This window comes from Lissotriton helveticus, chromosome 9 (genome assembly GCF_964261635.1).
Source record: "Lissotriton helveticus chromosome 9, aLisHel1.1, whole genome shotgun sequence".
Taxonomy (NCBI): Eukaryota; Metazoa; Chordata; class Amphibia; order Caudata; family Salamandridae; genus Lissotriton; species Lissotriton helveticus.
In genome coordinates this window covers 341,942,185-341,967,520 of record NC_136070.1, presented here as the reverse complement: position 1 = coordinate 341,967,520, position 25,336 = coordinate 341,942,185, and the positions used below count along the sequence as shown (strand labels likewise).

Sequence of the window (25,336 nt, the reverse complement as noted above, 5' to 3'; positions counted from 1 at the left end):
AGCGGGAGCTTGGCAACAAGGTATCTCACTTTGAGAGACCCTTTCTAGCCACAGCATTGAATCTTTCATTTCAAAGATACTTCGTTTGGTGTTCATTTCAAAGATACTTTGTTTGGTGTATCTGACCTCTGCTCCATCACAGTCAGCCTGAAATTGTGTCCAGGTCCTGGTCAACAGAAATGTGCTGTTTCCCAATGGCACTTTGCTTTTTCTAGGTGCGTTTTGCCTTTAAACATTTAAAATCACATCTAGGGTTACTCTTATCCTATTTTGATGATCTTGGTGTCTTTTTCTCATCAACGTTTTCTCAAATTTTCTAAATTAGTTTGGGATTTATTGGGTTGTGTTTTTTTCTTTAAAATTGTTTATACTGCTTGAGTTTAACTCTCACGTCTCTGGGGACTGCTTCCTGCTTGTACCACACTCACCAGGATTTGAGCATACATTTTCTCAGAACTGTGCGTTAATCTAACCAGATTGTGTTCATTCAATCAGTTGGGTTCACTTACTCCCCAATTTGTAATCCAATATCTGACACCCTCCATAAGAGGTGGGACTTCTGCTGAGTGAGGAATGGATAATAATCAGATGTCTGGAACTTCCTCGCTGCTACTCTGAGCTAAGTGCAGCCTGTAATGGTAGCAGTCAAAATTATTCCCTGCAGACTGACATCCCACTCATCTTAGATAGTTAGATATCTGGGTGTAAAAAATCACTACCAAAAAGTTAAACTCCACCTTGAGCGAAGTCAGGCAGCTTTCCCCACCTTTATTAAGTGTGAAGCGTTCCTAGTATGATAGCTACAACTGAAGTTCGAACAGCTTTAAAAATGGAGGAAATAGCACCTTTTGAGCAACAAGGCACATTACATCAAATAGAGATTTTTCAAACATTTGTTATGACCCTATTTAAAATTGTATTACGATTTCACATATGTTGTTTTTTGTGGAGAGGTAGGTTAAGTAATGTGTCCAGAATCACAACATTTTTAGTAAGGTATGGAACCAGCATTACGGCCCAGGTCCCAAGATTTCTGAAACAGGAATTTAACCACTAGATCGCTTCTCCATCCCCTACAGTGTGCTCAAGACTTATTCTCCAGATGAGTGCATAGAAGACCGCTACTAAATCTTTTCTTCTTTTAATGTATCCTGCACGCAACTGAGATCTCCAGTCCCACTGTCATTGCCTGCATCCACAGGCAAACCTTTGCCACACAACGAATCCAAAGTGGAAGGGCACAACTACGTATGCTGCAGAAAACAGATTAAAACAGAAATTTGAGCTATGACCTTTCAAACTTTAGAAAGTAATTTCTAATTTTTGTTGGTATTCAGTGAACTTTGCCTACGCCATCTAAGGAATAAGGAATACATAATTCTGGATGGAACTAAGGGGTTGATTACGATGGCGGTCGGAAAAGCATTCCAACCGTCGTGGTAGTGGAAAATTACCATCGCAGGTACCGCGGCAAAACCGGCGGTCAGATTAGGATGCACTGCCTGAAAAATCCTACCGCGGCGGACCGATTCCACGATACTCTGCCGAGAACATCCGTAAAAGCAGAAAATCTGTCCACCGCAGTCGGAATTGCTGCAGAAAGACCCAAAACCGCCATTCAACCAGCGGTCAGGAATACGTGGAGGTGTCCGGATTCGATTTTTGCTCTCCGCAGCAGTGCTTCCACCGTCTCCGAATGGCTAGATTTTCTGCTGTGGTGTAATGGGCTGTTTGAGGCATCGTGATTTGTGCGGCAGTCGTAACGTCATTCCGCATGGCGGTCTCTCTCTATTGGCTCCCTCCGCCACCGTTGCAGAAGGAAATTTCATGCGGATCTGAAAAGTCTGCAGCGGGCGGGAAATGGGCTATCTTTGCCCATTGTAATGTGGCAGACGCGGAGACCGCCGCAGGAGTGTGGAAAATGTTTTCCGCCAGCACCGCGGATGTGCCAGACACAGCCATCGTAATCAGCCCCTATGTGTGGAAAGTTAACAATGTTTTTTTGTTCTATATTACAATGGGAAGCTCTAAAGAGGTCAAAATTATTTGAAAACATCATACCAGGACCTTGAAGATCACTCTCTCTCTCTCTCTATATATATATATATATATATATATATATATATATATATATATATATATCTCTGACGAAGCCCTAGTGGTGAAACGCGTTTGTCGAGGGGGCAGGGGGTCTGCCGAATAAATTCCTTTCTGGACAAAAGACTTTGGAGTGCCGTTTACTTTCGTTGTACATTAGCGAATTGTGACGAACATATATATATCTATATATATATATATATATATATATATTTGCTTCGTGCACTTTGACCCCTGCTCATTCCTCTTCCTGTGCGGGGGGCTGAGGCGGTACACGAGGGGACTCAAGGAGAGACTTTATTGACACAGAACCTTTGTGGAGGGTCTTGGTATCCTGCTTTATTTGTGATCCGCTGCTGTTATTTTAACCAACTCACTCCCCTCACTTCACCGACCCGAGTTGCTTTGAACATTAAGCTTCCTGGGAGTTGTAGTCTGAACATTTTGTAAAAGCCCTGCAACAGGTGAGCATGATTGCTTTTTGGGGGAGGAGCGGACCAACATCATCTACAGAAGAGGCAGCAAGGTGAACACTTACCATGACTTTCCTTTCTTGTGTTGGGCGCTGAAGAAGGCGCAATGCCGAAATGCATCTGCTGCCACGAGAACCGTTCTGAGGAAATAAATGCCTTTCCAACAAGTCTCCTCAGGGCTTCTGCTTCTTTTTCGGAGGGAGACTGTTGCTGAGATATATATATATATATATATATATATATATATATATATATATATATATTTATTCACTGAAAAAAGCATAGGTTTCAGAGACGTTATAGTTAGAAATCAGCATTTAAAAAACCTTAGAAATTCACAGAAAAAACCATAAGTTTCAGGGGTTTTATAGTTTGCTGGACATTTCACTCATACAAAACCATAGAAATTCCTCCGTTATAGTTAGTCCTGCTAACTATAACTCGTGCGCCCGCAATGATCTGCTGATGATGTCACATATTACATCATTCAAGACATTGTCAGTGACATCACTGATGACATCACTGATGACATCCCAAATGACATCACTGATGACATCACTGAAGACATCATCCAGTGAATGTGGTTTAGTTTGAAATTTAAATATGTAATATATATATATATATATATATATATATATGGGATTCAGTCTGGCCCAGGGTCGGAGGCTCCCGGGTGCTCTGGGGCGGTGCACGCGAGGCGCAGCAGGACCCGCTGTGATTTACAAGAATTCTGCTTTTCCCGTAGGGAAGTCTTTTCCTCATGCACTCCCGTGTGAAAAATTCCAAAACCACACCGGGTTTGAAGTCAAATTATAATTTCTTTATTCCAGCAACCAGCAAAACCCAACGCGTTTCGGTCTCTACGGAGACCTTGCTCACAGGTTAGTGTTTTTGAACAATTGTTACTGTTAAATAAATACAAAAAAAAGAAGGGGGGAGAAAAGGGGGTGGGAACCCTTGCAAATTACATCATTTCCTGTAAATTTGTACAGGCATTCTGGGACATGTAGTTTGTTAATTTTGTTCATACGTGTAGCAGAACATTGAATTTGTTGGTCTTTTTCAAAAATAAACATATTTTTTAACACAATTCAAACTTATTTGTACCTAAAGCATTTAACTCATGCATTTGTATTATAATTGGACCATAACGGAATTTCGATTTCTCAACACAATCTTAATGAAGCCCTCAAGTGGGCAAATTTAACCATTTTTGCGGTTTTGGCACGAGTTCGTCAATTATGCATTTGAATCATATATATACACCAATCTGTATTGAAGATTGAGTGGATATATAACGGTCTGGATGGAGGATTTAGTACCTGTCTGACTGTCTGTTTAAGTGAGTAGTTAAAAGTGTCTCACTTAATACATGGATTAGTAACTAAACTATGTGAATGTGTGCAACACTGTCTCTGTTGTTGTATAACATGCTGCATCAGTTGGTCACTAACTACATGAGTGTGTATATTAGTTATTGATTAGTTGGGTGAGTATTTGTGTGGGACACTGAGTTTGTGTGTGGTTGGATGAGTGTGTGTAACTCTATGCATAGATGTGTAAATGGTTGATTGACTAGGTGTATAGGTTTAAGAGTGCATGTGGAAACAGTTGTTTGGGTGACTGAGTGTATTTATTTGTGTGTTGGTGAGCGAATATATGTTTTAGTTATACATCTTCAACAAAGTAAACAAATAAAAGTCATTGTATGTGAGAGTTGGTGTATATAAATAAGTATATGTAAGAGTCAGTGATTTTGAGAGTAACAATATGAATGAGTGTATAATTGTAATGGTGATTTTTTAACATATTAACTATGAGTTACTATGTGTTTGAATAAATGAGGTGTTGTGTGTATAATTGTGTGAGTAGATGTAAGTGTGATTAATTTTTTTCATGAGTGAGAAGGATGACTGCATACCTGACTGAGGACTACTGATGTGTCAATGTCTATATATGTGTATAAGTGCATTTGATAGTGTTCTATTAATTAGTGACTGCATGTATAAGTGATTCTGTTGTTTAATGGGTAGTTGTGTGTGTAGGCTTAGGAATCAGTGAGTGGGTATGTAGTAACTGGTATTGGTGTGTCAATGGTTAAAAATATGGTTAGTGAGTGATGAAAGGTTATACTAGTGTATGATGAGGTGTATCAGATTGTCACATGGATGATTTCATCAGTGATGTCATATGAGATATCATCAGTGATATCATCAGTGATGTCACTGACCATGTCATGAATGATGTAATATGTGACATCATCAGCAGTGCATTGCGGGCGCGCAAGTTATAGTTAGCAGAACTAACTATAACGGAGGAATTTCTATGGTTTTGTACGAGTGAAATGTCCACCTAACAATAACATCCTTGAAACCTGTTTTTTTCTGTGAATTTCTAAGGTTTTTTAAATGCTGATTTCTAACTATAACGTCTCTGAAACCTATGGTTTTTTCAGTGAATTTCAAAGCTTTTTCAAATGCTAATTTCTAACTATAACATCTCGGAAACCTATTCTTTTTTCAGTGAATTTCAAAGGTTTTTTAAATGCCAATTTTTTTATTGTAATAGTAGTAAAACCTATTTTTTTAACTGATTTTCTAAAATGTTTTAACTGTTTGTTTATAAATATTTTATTCATTAAATAACATTATATATTTTTCTAAAAATTGCAATTTTTTTTAAATCAAACTGCAATGTTTAATTTTTTTGTTTTCTTTTTTTCTTTTAATATATTTATAATATTTTCTTTAAAAAACTAAATTAAAAAAATGTTTCTGAGTCACGCACCCAAAGCGTACACATCCCGGTGGGTGAGTGGATTCTTGCCGCTATTTTAGAAAAGTCGTGAAGGATCTGCGTGCGGTGTGCGATGGCTGCGTGTTTTTCAGTTACATCATATCCATTTATTATTACGTGATGTGCGCGATTGGTATGCGACCAGTCCGCGACTCCTGCTCCCGCGCATTCGCAACACATGCGCATTATGGTACGCGACGCTTGATTCCAGTGACATGGAGAGCACGTTACCCACATCTGGGAGAATTATTTGTTATGAAGTTTCCTAATTTCCTCATTTACTACAGTCTCCTCAGTAGGAAATACTTTCAGTTTTGTACTTTGGTTCCATCAAGAAGGCATTCAGATGCGTCACACATTTGCCATAAATTCTTAATGTTAGCATTCTATTTGCTCATTAGATCCCTGTAGTAAAGCTACTGCTCACCAGGGAAGGCTGCTGCTGGTACTCTAGTGCATGTTTCAGTCTGCATGTCAGAATTTATTATTGAAAATAGAAGAGGATTTGAGGAGTCAAAATGTGCCCTAATTTTTCTTTCTGCAGCACTAATCATAATTTCTATGGCAAAATGAACCCCCACATTTTGTTCCTTTGAAAATTAAATGTTTTAAGTGTTACCACTTTATTCCAATCAAGATGGCTTCAGGTGTTCCATATTTTTGTCTTTTTGTCATAAGTAAGACTGTTAGCTCTCTAGTTGTTCTTTAGAACACTCTGGGACATTCTGTCATTGGGCTATACTTGGGCTACATCTATGTGATATTTGTGCTACATTTGGGCTCTTTTGTCTCTGGTGTCCATCTTGGGAGACTAATTTGTTATGAAGTTTCCTAATTTTCTTATTTACTACAGTCTCCTCAGTAGGAAATACTTTCAGTTTTTTACTTTGATTTTATCAAGAAGGCATTCTGATGTGTCACCCATTTGCCGTAAATTCAGAATGTTTGCACTCTAGTTGCTCATTAGATCACTGTAGTAAAGCTACTGTTCACCAGGGAAGTCTGCTGCTGGTATTGAAAGTACATGTTTCAGTCTGCATGTCAGAATGTTTTTTAATGAAATAGAAGATGATTTGAAAAGCCACTCAAAATGTGCCCTAATTTTTCTTTCTTCAGCACTAATCACAATTTCTTTGGCAAAATGAGCCCCCTTATTTTTTTCCTTTGCAATTTAAATGTTTTAAGAGTTACCACTTTATTCTAATCAAGATGGTTTCAGGTGTGCTTTACAGTCTCTGCCCTTGTTGGATGTACATGTTTTACTGAGAATGTCAGACTTCATTCTCATGTGACTGAGAAAGATAATGTGAATTTACAGAAAATATGCTCTCCGTTTAGCTTATAGATCACCTTCCAAACCTCTGTGGGAAAAGCATGAGAAAATAGGTTTCTCTGAAACATGATTCATGATATCCCAGCAGAAGGGTTTTTCACATGGTAAAATCACCTTAGAACACAACACAATTCCTAAAATGAGTATGGGACCATCAACAAATGATTTATAATGTAACTAAAGTCTTAAAACCTTCTATTAACTGCAATGCTTTTTAATGAGGTGCTATCATGTATATTGGTCCCAAGATGGCTGCCAACACTTCTTGGATGAAGTGCTGACAGCCAATCAGATCTCACGATGAGATGTGTTGTTAGGCTCCGATCAGATATATATATATATATATTTTTCCTTAAGTATCTAAAAAACTACTGAACAGATTTACACCATTTAATGAAAAGGCACGAGTATAAACCAAGGACTACCTCTTTGCCAAATTTGGTGTAATTCCGTTCAGCAGTTCGAGCTGTAGCTGTGACTAAAGGTTCCTATGGGAAATTGCATGGGGAAAACACGTTTTGGGACCCCCCTTTTTTCTCTGCCCCTGCTTGACGAATCACCCCAAACTTTCAGGATAGGAGCAGACTGGAGCACCCCACGAATTTTGAAATTTTCGCGAAGATTCGTCAACCGGCGCCAAAGTTATTGCAAATAGAATGTTGCGGATTTCCTATGGAAAATAGGTCCTAATTATAACTAGTAATATGTGTGTGTGTATATATATATATATTTTCAAGGTACACATATATGGAGTTAAGTAAAGTAAGAGTACACCAACGATTGATACTTTAACAATATTCTGATTTGATATTTAATCATCAATATTTGTGATTTTGTGTGCCGAGCTGCATAGAAAGGTATGTATGGTCTGTGGTGTGTTACGGTATGCTTAGTGTGGTGTCAGGGTATGTTTTTTGCGGGCTTGTGTGAAGAATGTTCTGAAATCGTGATGGTTGTCAAGGTTTTAGGGTTGTATGGACTAAGAATGCCTCAGTTTATGCAGATCTGAATGCGGACCACTGTCCCAACCACACCATGAATTTTTCATGTGGCTCATATGGTCAGTCCAACCCTGCCTTTGTTAATATAATGCAAACTATGCCTCGTGAGAAGGAGATTATAGTTCCCTGCACTGGCATAAAACCTCATAGACAAAAAGACAGAAATACAGTGACACATTCTGTCACAAGTCAATAATAGCTTCCTAGAGAACCGGCTGTCAGTCAAAAGATCCAACTTTTTCATGTACTTTTCTCTTCCTTTTCCAGGATACTGGCCCTCTTCCTGCTTGCCATCGGCTTCAGACACCAAGGGAGTGCACAAGTAAGCATGCATAACCCAGATTGTTTATTCATGAGATGACTTTTTGGCATATGTGTAAATTACAATATAATTGCATTCTATTGTAAGACCATGGAATTTATTCCCAATGTATATAAAGTGACCAAAATGGTCTCAGTCATAAAAAGTGGTTACAATGCTGAACCGCCAAAGTCCGGAAGCTACACAACCTTAATTTCAAGCATTCCGGAGATCTGAAATGGGTTGTGAGATGACCACCTTTTAGGGCCTTGGAACGATAAGGCAAGAATGTCACATGTTTCTCAAGAGCATGCTTGCTCAATCTGCCGTCCAGAGCTATCAGACTATTATTACACAGATGGCAGAATTTATGGGTAAATAACCAATGTACAGAAGTTGTGGCTGACTCTCAAAAAACATTACTACTATACTCCTGTTTTTTTAGATTCAGATGTAATCCCTCCTGCCTCTGCTTTCAATTGTTGTCTTCATCCTACTTTTCCCCTCAAACCTTATGATCCAATGAGAAGGTGTTTTTTTGCCATCATACACTGAAACTGAAAAACGGGTGCAAAACCCTCAAGGATCCTGGCATCATCTTTGGAATGACCCGGATCCAAACCTGAGATCCCAGGTGCGGTATTGAAAATTAGTGGACGACTTGAAAACCTCTCTATTCGCTAAAGCATTTGGTGTAGAGAATACAGAGTGGAAACTATCATATCTGGCCTTTGCCTTGAGGCATACAGCAAGCGATCACTTTAAAATCCTTTGTAAGTTTGACACATTTTTCTGATTGGAAGTAGGATGTTTCAGCCTTTATTCACAAACCACCAGACAAAGGTTCCTGAGGCAGGTTCTGTGATACACACCCAATGGAACCTCAGCTGAGAAGACACCATTCAATCGGTGATAGTCCCCTAAAACAAACGAAATGGCATTACTATTTGCCATTTTCTTAACAATCATGCACTCAGATGTAGCAGTGAACTGAATTTGCTCTACACCAAATATCATAATAAATCAATACACTTATAAAATTCCTCAATAAAACTGGCCTTTGGAAGAAAGTGAAAATAAAGATATTCCCTTTCCTGTCACTTTCCAAAAACCAGACATTTATTCGGGAATATGTGTGATGCTCGGGATTTGCTTGGTAGTAGATCTGCTACCGGACACATGCCCCATGCTGCTTTTAACACCTTCTCCCAGGTTTATGGTATGGAGGGACTAGAGTCTTAGAGCATTGGTTGCCTACTAGTGACATTGTAATCAGCATCCAATAGTGAATACAGTTTATTGTACGCACTATAAATGGTCACTATTGTTATTCCCTTTGTCGCTCTCATGGACTCAAATATTAAATTTCAACGTACAATTCTGTTCTATTTTCTTTCAGCAGGAATGCAGCAATGGATTTGAAATGGACCGCATATCTGGACAGTGCTTAGGTAAGAAATGGCAATGGAACGTAACGGATAGTTAATTGAAAGAGCAACTATTTAATGTATTTTTGCCCTCCATGGATGTAAAGCAGTGGAACCACGTTCTCAAACCCTAGAGCATGGTGCCAGATACTGCCCTAACACCAGGAATTCCAACACCAGCCTGAGCCCTAAATCCATGTGCACAATCTTTATATTGGCCTTTGTCCAGTTCATTCTCATCCCAACAGACACATTCCCTCCAAAGTCCTTATATGTGTATGACACCTGATACCTCCCATTGCAGAGTTCACAAGCATGACACTATATACAAGCTCATCTGTAAGGTTTGCTTCGATACCAGCTATGTCCTCTCTATACTCCTGTTGACGAATATAGGCCAAGGTCCATCTTATGTGCATTACGTCAGATGCAAGGCATATGTCTAGCTTCTGTGTAACAAAAAAGTACAAACCTAAAGTACTTGTGTGTAGCGTATATGCAGTAGATTCATTACAATTCTAAATCGAATTTATGTGCATGATACCAAATGTGTAAATAAATTAATTATATGGGCATTTCACAATGTACAGACAGGAACTTAGAAAATAGACCGTGCATAATGTCTTGTCTAGATCTCAGTCCAGAGTGTAAGAATTACACCATATATTGTCCATCTGCATCCTGAAAAGTGTACGTACAGTGTACCTTTGTATGCTAATGGGTAGTGGGACAATTGTGTAGGATGTGGACATCATCTCATTGCTGATCCTTCTCTTTCATGATTTATTTAATTCTTAAGATGTTGATGAATGCCGCACCATCGCTGAAGCCTGCCGAGGAGATATGATGTGTGTAAATCAGAACGGAGGATACCTATGCATTCCCCGAAGAAGTACTGTGTACCGCGACCCTTATGCAAGTCCTTATGAGCGCCCCAATGCCTATCCACCTCCTCCTGCACCTGTACCTGCGCCCAACTTCCCTTCTGCCTCCAGGCCTCCACTCTGCCGCTTTGGGTACACAATGGATGAAAGCAACCAGTGTGTTGGTAAGTCATATGTAACTTTGGCGCGTGGGGCAGCATCAGTCGAATGCATCTGAAAATGAAATCTGTGAAGTCTAGGAAAGATGTCCACTTAAATGTTTTCAAATAATTTCTATGTAGTCTAGGGTTTTGACTTTTAGTAGGACATTGTACAGATTAATTCTCGTCCAGTGCAGTGATCTTGTATCGTGTATCTGTGAAGGTTAATAGGATGTCAGCATGCCACCATGGCAGCCTCAGAGTGCTCTATATAGTACTGTGGGATCTCAAGGAGATTTGAAGGTGACTGCCTACAGAAATCTTTTGCCATTTTAAGTCAAGCATGCGCTTTTGAAAATGTGCTCAGGCTGCTCCCTAATGAAATTAGAAAAAAACACATTTTACAAAACAGCAGTCCTCTTGGCTCCATATATCCGGGGGCAGTATATCTGGCTAAACTCAGTTTTGCACTTAAATGGGGAGTGGGTGCCAGGAACAGTGCCTGGAAGATATACTATGGGAAGAATCACAAAGCCATTTTTCACAGTAGTAATCCACACACAAGCACTGGTGAGTAGGCAGATTAGCGTGTGGTTTGCCCTGGAAGTTTTGGAACTATCTCAAATATGTGTGTGAGAGTTTGTGGGCATCCGCAACTTTCGATCTGACCATTTCCCACCCCGGAAATGGTTAGTTTGACTCCAGAAAGGGGTTGAAGTAACTCACCTTCTACAGTGGAAAGGGTAATTGTTGACTCCAAACTTGAGGGTGTTGGGAAGATATTTCCTTATGGGGAAAAAAGTCCTTTGTGGAAAAAATAAACATTAAAAAAATGTGTGTTTGCACACCGGGCTGTATTTCCTCATTGTGGAATTGTCACCTGCATACAATTCCATGTCATGTGATATTCCCACCATTATACTTGGAAACCAATACCTGTCGCAGCTTTCAAGGAATTTTTGAGAATTCCCAAAAGTAGTAAACCTGCACCTGTTTTCTTGTGTATTGGTCTTTGATGCATCATTTAATGCTAAATTTATAAAGTATATCTCATAAACATGTCATAAACATTTCTCCTCTTAGAACTAATGTAGTTCCATTAGTAGTGATATGTTATAGATGAACATTAGCTATCGCTGATTTGTAAATGTTGATTTGGTGCACCTGAGGATATTGTTTCTATGTCGATATTTTTTGCTTTAGTTACAGTGTCTCTAGGGAAAAGGGCGTGAGCAATATTCAAGAAAAAGATGAAACGTGCATCAGTAACTAAGGCAACATTCCCGTTTCTTTCTGCTAATAATAATGAAGAAAGTTTAAAGTTGGTAAAATAGGCCGAAAAAGTCCAAAGTCTTGGGTTCGAATTGCGTTCATAAATTGACATTGTACCTAGTTTATTTTATATATTTTTTAAATGTGTCTTTATATGTATGTTTGCTTGATTTTGAAAACTGTATTTACATTTATCTGTCACTCAACAAGTGAGTAATCCGACCAAACTACTTTTATACTACTACATTTGAGAACTTACCACAAGATGAACCACATGCCTTGCAATATCCATTTTTTATAGAGAATTTTGATGCAACAGTGCCATTGAATTACAGTGAGTAATTTGTCACTGTCAATTGATTGATGCCCGTACACGTATACAGAGCACTAACATCCTGACACGTCTACTGGTTCTATAAATTCATCACTGCTATTTAGAATATATGTGCCTTGAGTACTGCCTGAAGCTATTCAGACTGAACCGAAGTGGGTGTGGGCCTGGAGGTGGATCTAAGTCACAGCTGCTTGTACAGAATATCAATGTTTGCTCTTAGACACAAATTACTAGCTAGTTTCAGAGTCAGTGATCATTTCCGCTTCTAAGTGGCCGAGGTTTGACAATAGAAGCTGGTCTGGGATACATTCAACCTTTAGCTACCCTAAAAAACTTGCAAAGAAAGCTGTACTTACCTATATCATTGCAGCTCTGAAGCTTAGGACATTTTATGCAATGTTACTTTTTGCTGTGATTTCAGATTTTTTTTTAATCTCATTGATTGCATTTGATGAATTGTTCTATCTTTATTAACTGTGATCTTTGTATTAATTTCTATGTGCTTTTATGACCAAACATTGGTTGAAAAAGGATTTTGTTGTTGTTGACAATAGAAGCTGATTTTAGTGTTAAGGTAAAGAGGGGCCAGGCTCAAGTGTTAAAAGCTGATTAAGACATGGCGCGGCTAGAATTTCTGAGTCTGGCACAGGTTTTACAGAAGGGTAGACATTCTGGGAATGTAGAGGGGGGAGCCTTTCTAGTTACTCTAATTTTATTTTCAGAGACATGTAGGACACAGCAGATATTCTAAACCTCAAGACACCCTGTCAGGTTACAATAGAAGAGGGAGGGGGACTGATCAGCTGATGAAGTGACCACCTTGGTTTTCCGATACTTTGTGAAAGAGAACATGTTAGGGATGTTTCTGAGCAGGTGTGGCAGTGCAGTGCCTTTGACTGCAAATCTTTAGCCTTCAAGAATGTGTGACATGAAATAGTGGGGTGGTCCTAGACAAAGGGAGGAGGGGTCTGCAAGTCTTGTCGTAAGTAGTGAGTTGTAATTGCTTAATTAGTAAATTAAAACCAAACTAGAATAATAGTGAAAATAAGATAATAATCTATCCGAAAATGGTAATGAAAACAATAGAGTTTACCTTTCCGCTCTAAAATATACATTTAAAGTACAGTATCTACAGAAATGTTAGTATTTTTCAAATGTAAAGGCTGTCTAACCTTCCCTAAAACAGAACGTGTTACACACTGTATCCATAAACATGAACTAACGCTTGAAAACAAAAGGCTTCTATAATAAACAAATTGAACTATTATGATTTCAGGATTATAATTTTTAATGGGCAGATGAGGATCTATAACTGATTCAACACTAGGAAACGTGAATGGTTTGATACTTCAATGTCCAACATCTAACTTTTCTATACAGCATATCTAGATCGTTCACGGCAATTAAATAACAGAGGACTTCTGGTCTGCTTCAAAGGTTGCCTGCGTAAAAAAACAAAAACATTAATTATGATTAGAGAAGTAGAGATACATTCATCTCCAAACTATAGTTCAAAGCATCACTATGTAATACATAGAATCTGTAACGAAAACCTAATTGTGATTCAAAAAGTAGGGACATGGTGATCTCCAAACTATAGTTGGACCACAGGAGTCCTTCCCCTTCTACGTACAAGTCTGAAAACAGAATCAAACTTATAAATCTGCCTGCGGAAGAGCGTAAACCTACATTTTGAATGTCTGCTTCTAAGTGGTGCTCACAAGAGGCACGGTGGAGGTACAAGGAGTCCAAGAGACACGACCCACAGATAGAAAGCCAGAGAAGCTGGGTCCACTAAAGAGTGAGCGGTTTACCTAGCAGAAAAATTGTACATTTCAACTGTTCCATTCATTGGTGCAGAGTTATAGTGGTAAGTTCAAGAGGCTACATCTCTAGAAGGATAAATAAGATATATTAGGCACTGTCTGGTGACTGGCAACCAAGTCTGTGTTGAAAGGAATAAATGAATGCAACAGTTTTTATGAATTCAGTTGAGGTTGTTCTAGCAGAGGCATTACTCTATTGTGAGAGGTCATGATATAAAAATAGTCGTGAGTGGCTCAGTAGTTAATATAATGCTACATTAAAATATATTTATTTATTTATTTATACCATTTATAAAGCGCGCTGTTACCGAGCGGTGTCCTGACGCTGAAATGATGTGATGTCTCCCCAAAGATGTCCGTTGATTTCTAAAGGCCAAAGAGCCAAGTTTTAATGTTTTTTCTGAAGGCCATCAGGATGGTACTTTGTTTCAAGGCCAGGGGCAGTTTATTCCAGACAGTGGAGGCTCCAGAGATGAAACTACGGCCTCCCCATTGTGCTTTCCTGATCCGACAGGTCTTGACTAGCCCTTTATTTGCCGATCTTAGCTGTCTACCTGGCGTGTACAGTTGAAAATGTTGTTGAAGAAAGGATGGACCCAGTCCATTCACTGCCTTGTACACCATACAAAATGATTTAAACATTATCCGCTTGCGTACCGGGAGCCAGTGCAATTTCCTTAGTTCCTGTGCCACCGGTGCAAACTTGGGCAGGCCATTAGTTAATCGACCAGCTGCATTTTGCAGCATCTGCAGTTTATTAAGTAGCCCTTGCTGGGCTTGCAAAAAAAGACTGTTGCAGTAATCAAGGCGGGACAGCACAAGTGCTGTCACCACTGTTTTCCTGCTACTGTCTGATAAAAAAGGGAGAACTTTCCTAATGGTTTTCATAATCCAGTGAATGGAAGATGTTAAAGCATTGACCTGTGGTTTAAAAGATAGTTGGCTGTCAATAAGAACTCCCAGGTTCTTTACTTTCGTTGCCGGAATGGGTGGGGCTCCCATATCATGGGGCCACCATTTGGGGCTCCAGAAGCTAACATCGGTGCCGAAGAGAAGAACCTCAGTTTTAGAGGAGTTTAATTTAAGACAGTTGCCAGCCATCCATGAGCTCACCGCAGACATACAGTCCTGGAACCTAGCCGCTATTCCTTCTTCTCTCCGCGGGAGCAGAGATACCACAATTTGTGTATCATCTGCGTAAGATGTTAGTTCAAATCCAAATGACCGAATCACCGGGGCGAGGGAGGAAACGTAAATATTAAATAGTGTGGGGCTTAAGGAGGAGCCCTGAGGGACCCCCCCTGGGAGTTTGAAAGGTCTAGATTCAAAATCTCCCAGGGGCACCACCTGAACCCTGTCGGCTAGGAAGGATTTCAGTATGCTCAGGGCTGTCCCTTGAATTCCGCAGCCTTCTAAACGATCCACCAAAATGCTGTGATGGACCATGTCGAAGGCCACGGAAAGATAGAGGAGTACCAGAGCTGCCCGTCCTCCTGCATCCAGCGCCTTCCTGATCTCTTCCGTGGACTTGATCAGGGCAGTCTCGGTGCTATGGCCTTCCCTAAACCCATGTTGGGCTATGTCCAAGCACTGAGAAGATCTGAGAAAGTCACATAGCTGTGCATTCATGACTTTCTCAATAAGTTTGGCCGGAAGTGGTAGCCTGGTTCTCCAGTATTAGGGGTGTCTTTCATAGATTCACATGCTTGAATTCACATGCTTGATTGTCATTATGTGTTGGATCACATTCCAGCCAATCAGGCTGTAGCCTCCTCTAGAACCTTCTCCTCAGAAGCCCAAGTCCTCAGATTTTCTACCGCACGTCGTGTGAAGGGAGTCTCCCTGAGCTCTGCTCAGTTTTCTTCAACTTTACCTGTTTTTTCTTCAAGAAAATGTCTTCAAACAAGAAATCTCTGTTTAAAGCCTGCCCTTCATGTGGTAAACTGCGCCTTTTCCACGAGGATCCACACAGTAAATGCATTTACTGTCTCTACCCAGACCATGAGGTGAAAAACTGTAAGTACTGTCGCACTTTCCCTCCTAAGACTCTGAGAGATAGAGAGGCCCGTCTCCTTCTGTGGCTACAGAAGTTGAAGACTTAGGAGTCTGTGGTTTCTGATGTGGAGAGCCTGTCATCTTTTGCTTCAAAGTCCTCTCAGAAGCGTGGGTCTGAGACCGAGGTTCCTTCTCCTTTTCTCAAGAAGAGTAGACTGTTGGAGTCCTCTAGGATTGTCTCCCCACAGGATTCGCTTCAGGGCACGTCTACGGGACCTCGTTCTCTGACGTCTGCGCCCAAAGCCTTACCTACCAGTAAGAAATCTGGTTTTGGCTCGTCGACGGGCTCGTCGACGCGCCCGTCGACGTCTTCAGCGTCGACGAAATCTGTATCTGCCACCTCCACGTCGACGACGACATGTTCCATGTCCACCAGCGCTACGTCGACGACGACCACCTCGTCGACGGCGACCACGAAGGTGAGACCCATCTCTTCAGTGGTGAAGATCTCGTCGACGACCGTCAAGGATAGACCGTCGACGACGAAGCCGTCGACGCATCCATCGTCGGCGCATACACCGTCGACGAAGACCAAGCCTCCACCCAGCGCCCCGTCGACGGGCCCGTCGACGGCGCCTCCGTCGACGGCGCCTCCGTCGACCAACACTACATCGTCGACGGCCTCGTCGACGGCCTCGTCGACGACTCTCAACCCGTCGACGCCTTCGTCGTCGACGACCAAAGCTCCACTCTCGTCGACGAACAAAGCCCCGCTTTCGTCGACAGCCCCGTCGACGGACAAGAAATCCTCGTTGACGAAGAAAATTCCGTTCAAGTCGACGCCGATGGCCTCTTTGTCGACGATGCACCCGCCTCAGGGTGTTGCTGACAGTGCCGCATTTACGCCAACGGGCTCGTTGGCGTCGCACCAACCTCTACCAAAAACGGCTTCCGTCTACACAGTGGTTACTGCTTCTTCTTTGCGGACCATACCACTCATCCAACTGAGTCCTGTGAGGAGTGGCACTCGTCTTCCAGACAAATTATTCCAGTCTGGTGAGGAAGAATCCGGAAACGATTCAGAAGTGGAAGGATTTTTTAAACAGGCAACCAGTCCTTCGGATTTAAACATTAAGTGCCAGGAATATAGTGACGAGGGTGATGTGGTGGACAATGTCGAAGATGGGACTGAATTGTTTCCTGTTGATACGTCCGACCCGGTGCCTTCAGAACCTGTTACTCAGATACCTCTATCTTTGGTAATGAACCTTCAGCACATGCTGGATGATTATAACCGCAGGTTTCCTTCTTCTACCTTCTCCAGCACCACTGCCTCCTCCGCAGCCTCAACCGCAACTTCCTCAGGCACCTACACCAGTTTCACCTGCTTCACCGGATGGTGCTCGTCCTGCCACTGGCGACGAGGATCCGGATCCTCACAATACTGATGACGACGACAATGACGCCGACATGGCTGAGTGGGACGATTATAGGGCTCAAACACCTTCCACTCCGCCCACCTCGCCTCTACATTCGCCCCCAGTGGACATGGCACATTTCCACAATTTGATGATCCGTGCTACAAAACGGTTTCATCTCAAAGTCGAACAACAACAGCATGAAAGTGACTGCTTTCTATATGACTTTAAAGACATATCACAAAGGCAATCCCACACTATACCAATCGTGGACTATATTTGGAAGGAAGGCCTTAAATTGATGGAACGTCCCAATTCTGTTCCTGCGGTTTTACCCAGATTGGACAGGAAATACAAAGCTCCGGCGTCTTCCCCGGCCTGCTTGGTGTCTCAACCGAAAGCAGATTCGGTAATTACTCAGGCTGCACAAAAAAGATCGCGCAATCCGGCAACGCCACTCACGTCTCCTCCTGATCAGGAAGGCTGCAAATTGGATTCCATAGGAAAGAAATTCACGACCATGGCGGCTACTACGGTGAGGGCGGCAAACACTCTGGCTATACTGGGCCGTTATGACCGCCAGATGTGGTCCGAGGTTGCTGCATTGATTCCTCAGCTGCCTGAGGCGATCCGGGCAGAAGCACAGGCGATTATTCACGAGGGAGAGTTGATTTCTTCCGAAATCATTGATTGTGCACTCGATATTTCCTCCACGGGGTTTCGACAATTGGCGGGGGCTGCAGTCTTGAGGCGTCAAGGCTGGCTGCGATCTACCACTTTCCGTCCAGAAGTACAGGCAAGAGTCCTAGATTTACCGTATGACGGAGAATTATTGTTTGGCAAACATGTGGATGATGCCCTTGAGGCGATCAAAAAGGACACTGACACTGCGAAATCTTTGGCGACCCTACAATACAAGAAACGGCCCTTTCGGGGTGCACGGGGTAGAGGTAGAGGCTCCTCTACTTTTCGTGGCTCAAGTCAATATCGTTCATACAACACCTACAACGATAACAGACAGAGGGGTGCCTATCAATCTCAAACTCGACAATCCACCTCCAGACCTTACCAAAGGAAATCCACTTATAGAGGTGGATCAAACACCAAAAAGCAGTGACTGCCTCAGACCCTTCCTTTTGCCGACCGTAAATCTTGGAGGTCGCATCTCGAAGTACTTTTACAAATGGTCCACAATCACCTCCGACCAATGGGTCCTGGACGTTATATCCAAAGGACATACCCTGGAATTCACAAAATTTCCACCCATTCATCCACCTTCGGGGCCACCTCCTCCTCATTTCAAGGACCTTCTGGCCCAGGTGAAATTAATGATCAAAAAAGGAGCCATCGAACTAGTGCCGCAAGGTCAACGCGGCAAGGGGTTTTATTCCCGCTTTTTCTTAGTCAAGAAGAAGTCGGGGGAATGGCGTCCAATATTGGATCTACGAGCTCTAAACAAATTTCTAATTTCAAAAACTTTTCAGATGTTAACTCTGATCCAAATTCTGAATTTTCTCAATCCAAGCGAGTTCTATTCCACAATCGACCTTCAGGACGCTTACTTCCATGTGCCAATCCACCCCAGACACAGGAAGTATCTCCGCTTCACGGTCGGGCAGCTACACTTCCAATTCAAAGTCCTGCCATTCGGCCTCCGCTCAGCACCAAGGGTTTTTACCAAGATCTTGGCCCCCGTAGCTGCCTTCCTACGTCTCCAAGGTATCCAATTTTACCCATACCTGGACGACTGCCTCATTAAGGCAAGCACTTTTCACCTGACCGAGCAGCACACTCAAGTTTGCGTCTCCCTTTTCCACGCCTTGGGGCTTTCAATCAATTGCCAGAAGTCACACTTTCAACCATCGCAACGGAGAAATTTTCTCGGAGCCTTGCTAGATTCTCGGCAGGGAAAGGTGTTCGTTTCCCAGGAAAGACAGGACCGCATGATAAAGATGGTGCGCTCCCTCCAATCAAAACTGTCCGTTTCTGTCCGAATGTTCAAATCATTCCTTGGCATGGCCTCCTCGTGCATCCACCTCATTCCAAATTGCAGATTGCACATGAGGACTCTACAGGAGGAACTGGACAGGCAGTGGAAACAGGTGTCGGGGTCATTCGAGGACAAGGTCCTTTTAACACCTCGCATACAGAAAGCGCTGGAGTGGTGGGCTCACCCTCCACACATATCTGCGGGCCGTTCATTCCAGGACGAACCCCCAACTCTGACGCTTACGACAGACGCGTCTCTCGAAGGCTGGGGAGCGCATCTCGACGGCATGTCTGTGAAAGGGAAGTGGACGGCAATACAACGAAATTGGCACATCAATCTTCTGGAACTCTTGGCGATTTTCTTAGCCCTCAAATCTTTCCAGAGGTTAGTGTGGGGACACACTTTGCTGGTGAGGACGGACAACACCACCAGCATGCACTACCTCAACAAGCAGGGCGGCACGAGGTCTCTTCCACTTTCTCAACTGGCACAAGAAATATGGGATTGGGCGATCCAACGTCAAATTCATCTCACAGCCATTCACGTGCCAGGTGTGGCCAATGTTCTGGCGGATTCACTCAGCCGAGCATCATCAGACAATCACGAGTGGGAACTCAACCAGCCCACGGTCGAGTTCATCTTCCGGCGGTGGGGCCAGCCACGGATGGATCTTTTCGCGACTGCTGTCAACAGGAAATGCCCACGCTTTGCAAGTCGGCATCCCCACAGAGAGTCGAGCGGGAATGCATTTTTGATCGATTGGTCGAACGACTTCATCTATGCTTTCCCTCCACTTCCTCTGATCCCTCGATTGTTACAGGTTCCAACCTTGTCGCATCATCCTGATCGCACCCAAGTGGCCGAGACGTCCATGGTTCACGGACCTGCTCCTCTTCTCGCAGTCCGATCCGTTGCAGCTCCATCCTCTACCGCACCTCCTCACGATGCAGCAGGGATTAATTTGTCATCCGGACCCAGCATACCTTCAACTCCATGCCTGGAACCTGAGTACAATGAATTTGCACGTTTAACTATTGACAGGGACTGCAGGGAGGTGTTAGCGCGGGCTCGCGCACCCTCCACCATAAAAACGTACCAACTCAAGTGGAAGCGTTTCTGTGTCTGGTGCCGCACCAAGGATTTGGACCCAATGACTGCAAAACCTGAACAAATTTTACCTTTCTTTTTATCCCTGGCAAAATCAGGTCTGTCCCACTCAACTCTTAAAGTGTTTCTGGCGGCGATTTCCCGTTTCCGCCATGATGGTTCCACATCTTTATGTTCTTCAAGGATCATTAAGCAATTTTACAAGGGCCTTTTTAGGATGTTTCCACCTATCCGTCGCCCTCCGCCTGCCTGGCGCTTGAATTTGGTCTTGTCTCAACTGCTTCTACCACCATTTGAGCCTATTCATTCGGCAACTCTTAAATTTCTCACGTGGAAAGTTGCTCTCTTACTCGCCTTAACGTCCTCAAGACGTGTCAGTGACATCCAGGCGTTTACCATACAGCCTCCTTTCCTAAAATTCTCCAACGAGGCCGTGACATTACGAACTAATCCTAAGTTCATCCCAAAGGTTCCCAGTGACTTTCATCTCAACGAACCTGTAATTCTGAAGACTTTCTTTCCTGCTCCGCAAACTCCAGCTGAGCGGTCATTGCATTCATTAGATGTGAAACGTTGTCTCAAATTCTACATTCAACGAACTGCACCTATCAGAAAATCGGATCAATTGTTTGTGGCATATGGTCCAACTTGCAAAGGACAACCTGTTACCAAGCAGACTATAACCAGGTGGATATCCTCTACCATATCCTTCTGCCACCAACGGGCTGGAAAGCCCCTTCCTGCTCCAGTTCAAGCTCATTCAACTAGAGCAGCGTCTACTTCGGCTGCCCTTTTTGCGGGGGTACCCTTACGACAGATCTGCAGAGCTGCTACTTGGTCGAGCAGCCATACTTTTACTAAGCACTACTGCCTGCAATCAACAGACGCTGCGGATGCGGCAGTGGGTCAAGCGGTGCTGCGGAATCTTTTCCAATAAAGGTGAGCCTCTGTTGCTACCCGCCTCCAGTCATAAAGGTTTTTTCCTAATTATGTTTTGGTATTTAGTGCATATTGCCATATATATTTACCTTCTTTGCTTGATGTATTACCTTAATGACTCCTGTGATGTTTTACTGCTTTCTACTCTATTCAAGCATGTGAATCTATGAAAGACACCCCTAATACTGGAGAAGAACTATAGTTACTTACCTGTAAACTGTGGTTCTCCAGTATTGGTGTCTTTCATAGATTCACATGCGACCCTCCCATCCTCCCCTCAGAGGCTCTCTTCTCCTCAGGCACTTTTACTTACTCTGTGCTACGAAAATCTGAGGACTTGGGCTTCTGAGGAGAAGGTTCTAGAGGAGGCTACAGCCTGATTGGCTGGAATGTGATCCAACACATAATGACAATCAAGCATGTGAATTCAAGCATGTGAATCTATGAAAGACACCAATACTGGAGAACCACAGTTTACAGGTAAGTAACTATAGTTCCTATGGGCCGATAGCTATTAGGGTCTGAGATGTCGTGTGTTGGTTTTTTAAGCAGTGGGGCAATCGACACTCGTTTCCAGCATGTTGGATATTCTGCATTTGTCTAACTCACTTCTTCCATTAATATGGGACTGCAGTGCTTTGCAATCTGGGCACCCTGTTCATAAAATTTGTGAATTTCCATTGATCAGTTGTGATAGTTTTGTATGTTGTGTCTGGTTGATAGTTGGTGACTGTCTGATTTATTAATGGTTTGTGTTGGTTGATGTGAAAGGAAAATAATTTTCATTCGAATATAGCTGTTTTCCCAATGTTATACCCATCGAGGGGCGTGCCACAGAACTTTTCTGCATTTCATTGCACTTAATTGGTCAGTTTTCCATTGCCCAGAATGGGCAGCTTGTTTTGCCCTGGTATGGTAAACTGTGCACGTGAGAATGTGTTATGTTTAAGATAACTTTATTTTAATGGTTCTAAGATGTGTATTAATGCAGTGAGGGGAAATGGAGTGCTGTTCAGTTTAAATCACTTTGCTACTTTACATACATGAAAGTAACAACAGTGTTTTTAGCAACTTGTCATTGATTATGGTGAACTATACAAGGAATTGAAAAGGTGATGTGTAAAGGTAGTTGGTGGGAAGTGCTGTTGTTGATGGTAGCCGGTGATGGCTTGTGTGTAGGGTGCATAAGTTTAAGGTCTATCTACTGTGCAATATTGGGTTTGGGTGGACATAATGAAGCACTGTCAAAGATGCCCATATGCCAGACTCGAACTGTGCTGCATGCATGTGAGATGTTCTGTCACAGAACCCTTATTGAGGCCTGGGTTGTTTGTGGGAGAAAAGCAAACAATCATCTTTTGATAGTTCATGGTGTTGCCATTTAGTCCAGTATCACACTGAATAAGTGAGACAGAACTAAAGCATTCATTTCACATATGCATCGTTGTATTTCTCGTGGTAAAATGTGTTTGTGGTGTGTTAAACCTATGGAGTTTCTCGTTTCCCCTCGGTATATGCAGGGGTCTCCCAGATTCTATTTATATGGAGCCTCTGGAGAACTCAGTTCCTTATAGTATTTGCGTTGTCCAGCCAGTTGTGATTTATGTATAACCTAAGTAGCTTTTCTTTTCCTAGCAGTATATGCGAGGCCCTTCTAGGTGGGATTTGAGAACTGGAGAGTTAAGTAGCTCTGAGAGGTATTTGCGAGGTCCGCTAAATGAAAAATATCATGTTCCGAATGCTCTTGTGCTCAGTGCCTCTCACTTTGAGTACATTTCTGAGTGGAACCGTAGTGCTGGCTGAGGTATCAGATGCAGCCAGCAGCCAGCAAAATCCAACTGAACTGCAAACAATGCCATCAACCAACAACTCATCCGCACAGCCAGTAAAGATTCTTTCTTTAAAACGTAAAATCCATTTCTAAAACCAGGTTTTCTTAAAAATAGGATTTGTGGAAAAATAAACTGCTGCTTTCAATATTAACATTCATGTCCCCAAAGGATACGCTGTGCCTCTTTGTCAGGGATTTACAGCATGAAAGAACCAAACAAAACCGCCATGCTATACGACAATGTAAGGCTTTGCTGTTTCAAAAATTATTCATCAATCAAATTAGTTAATTAATTCAATTGTTAATTAATCCACAATGACCAATTAATTGACAGGGGCAGGAAATATGATGGTGGTCATGTTGTCAAATGATTAATTTATGTATAAAAAAAAATTGTGTTTCACTAGTGGCCTTTGGGGAAGTTTGGGGTGCAGGAGGGAAAGAGGCACTGGCCTAGATTGAGGTCATTACGAAATCTGGCCAGATGCTGACCTCACATAAAGCTAGTAGCAACTCCTTGTCCGGCCAGTAAAAGAGCAAATGTTATGCAAGATCAGTGGGACCATGGGTATTGGGTTGTTTCCAGATAGGGATGAGAGTGACACGAGGACAGGCAAGTAGAGACTATAGGGCAGAGTGTGGATAGAACAAGCGAGAACAGATGGGGAGTGAGTTATCCACAGAAACATCCAAGAAGCAAGGCTGGAAGTGTGGAGGGAACTGTGAATGCTTATCCTATGTGAGCCTCACACAGTAAATTGTATAGAAGATAAGGGTGCCCCAATACTTGAACCTGAGGTAGTCGATAATGTTAGGAAAACAATGGTTCACAGGTGGCCAAGTGGTCCTTTTAGCATAACAACCATAATTGGAGAAAGTGTTAATCTATTTGCTTATGGAATAGGACATATCAGTCAATAAACGTCAGAACTGGAGCAATAGTAGGTAGTTTAAAATTGTACGTCGGGACACAAGATAGAAATTGACATAATAAAGCATTTATTAGTATTATATAAAAAAAACATTTAGAAGTATAGTTCAAGTGCTCACAAAAAGTGAAAGGTGGGTGGTGTGACAAGTGAAGGTGATATTTAAAATATATACATTGCATTGACAATAATAATACAAACTCCTGGCATAAATTTCAACAATAAAGGAGTTGTGTCAATATCCCATTTTACTGATGATGAAGACTTGCCGGTAATAGTAAGTGAAGCCAAAAAGGGAGGCCAACGAAAATCCCACTTGTCCACATGTTATGATCGGTACAGTATAGATACATTTCTCAATTAGGAACCAGGGTAAAAATAGAGGTAGGAAGAGACATCGGAGACACTGGTTGAGGACAGGCACTGGATATCTGATCAGGACTATGTAGGAACTAGTGCTCGGTGCTCTTCGGAAAAGAACACATATTTACTGACTATGAAAATGTGACGGTCAATCTATTAAAAGATATAGTGCACTCAGTGGCAGATTTACAAGCCCCTTGCACCTCTTTTACGCCGCTATTGCGTCACTTTTGTGACGCAGCGGCAGCGCAAAGCCAGCGCCATAGGGTATTCTGAGAGATGCGTCACGTTGTAAAGCCCTGCGCCACATGTAGGCGTTCCGGTGCAGGGGGGGGGGCGTTCCGGCACAGGAACACCTCATAGAAGTGGCTGAGCGAAATCTACAAGCTTTCAATCAGCCACTTTTAAGGCCATGCTGCGTCACAACCCTGTGCCTGCTTGAAGCAGGCGTAAGGATTGACACAGCATGTTAGGGATAGGCACCCCCGAGCCTTGCTGGAGCTGCATCGCGCTTGCGACGCAACTCCAGCAATGCGCCGCCTTTCCGACGGGGGATGCGACACGCATCTGCCCATCCGTGCACCACGGTGCGCTGCATTTTAAATGCAGCGCATCAGTGGTGGCGCACGGGTGGGCAGATGCATCGCAACTCTTCTGGCGCATCCCTGCTGATTAGCAGAGATGTGTCAGAAGTAGTAAATCTGCCCCTCAGTATTGAGTGTCCGCTTCTCTTGGTTTGGGAAAACAGTGGCGAGTTCTGCATCCGATCTGGAACCTGGATCTCCTGGACATTCGGAAAAGTTGAAAAATATCTTATTCAATAACCAATATCAAAGGGGGGGAAGGAGAAGGCAATGAAAAGGAAGAAATCATCAAAAGT

At 42.6% G+C, this 25,336-nt stretch overlaps 1 protein-coding gene across 2 annotated transcripts in view; it reads left to right on the top strand.

Moving 5' to 3' along the window:
* Positions 1-25,336, top strand: part of FBLN5 (fibulin 5) — a 390,190-nt gene that overhangs the window by 67,394 nt on the left and 297,460 nt on the right. The window contains exons 2-4 of one of the 2 annotated variants that reach the window (XM_078660068.1): positions 7,968-8,022; positions 9,401-9,452; positions 10,228-10,476. In XM_078660068.1, coding sequence (XP_078516194.1) covers positions 7,968-8,022; positions 9,401-9,452; positions 10,228-10,476 — 356 coding nt within the window. The remainder of the gene's footprint in view (positions 1-7,967; positions 8,023-9,400; positions 9,453-10,227; positions 10,477-25,336) is intronic. The other variant, XM_078660067.1, reaches the window with a different exon arrangement.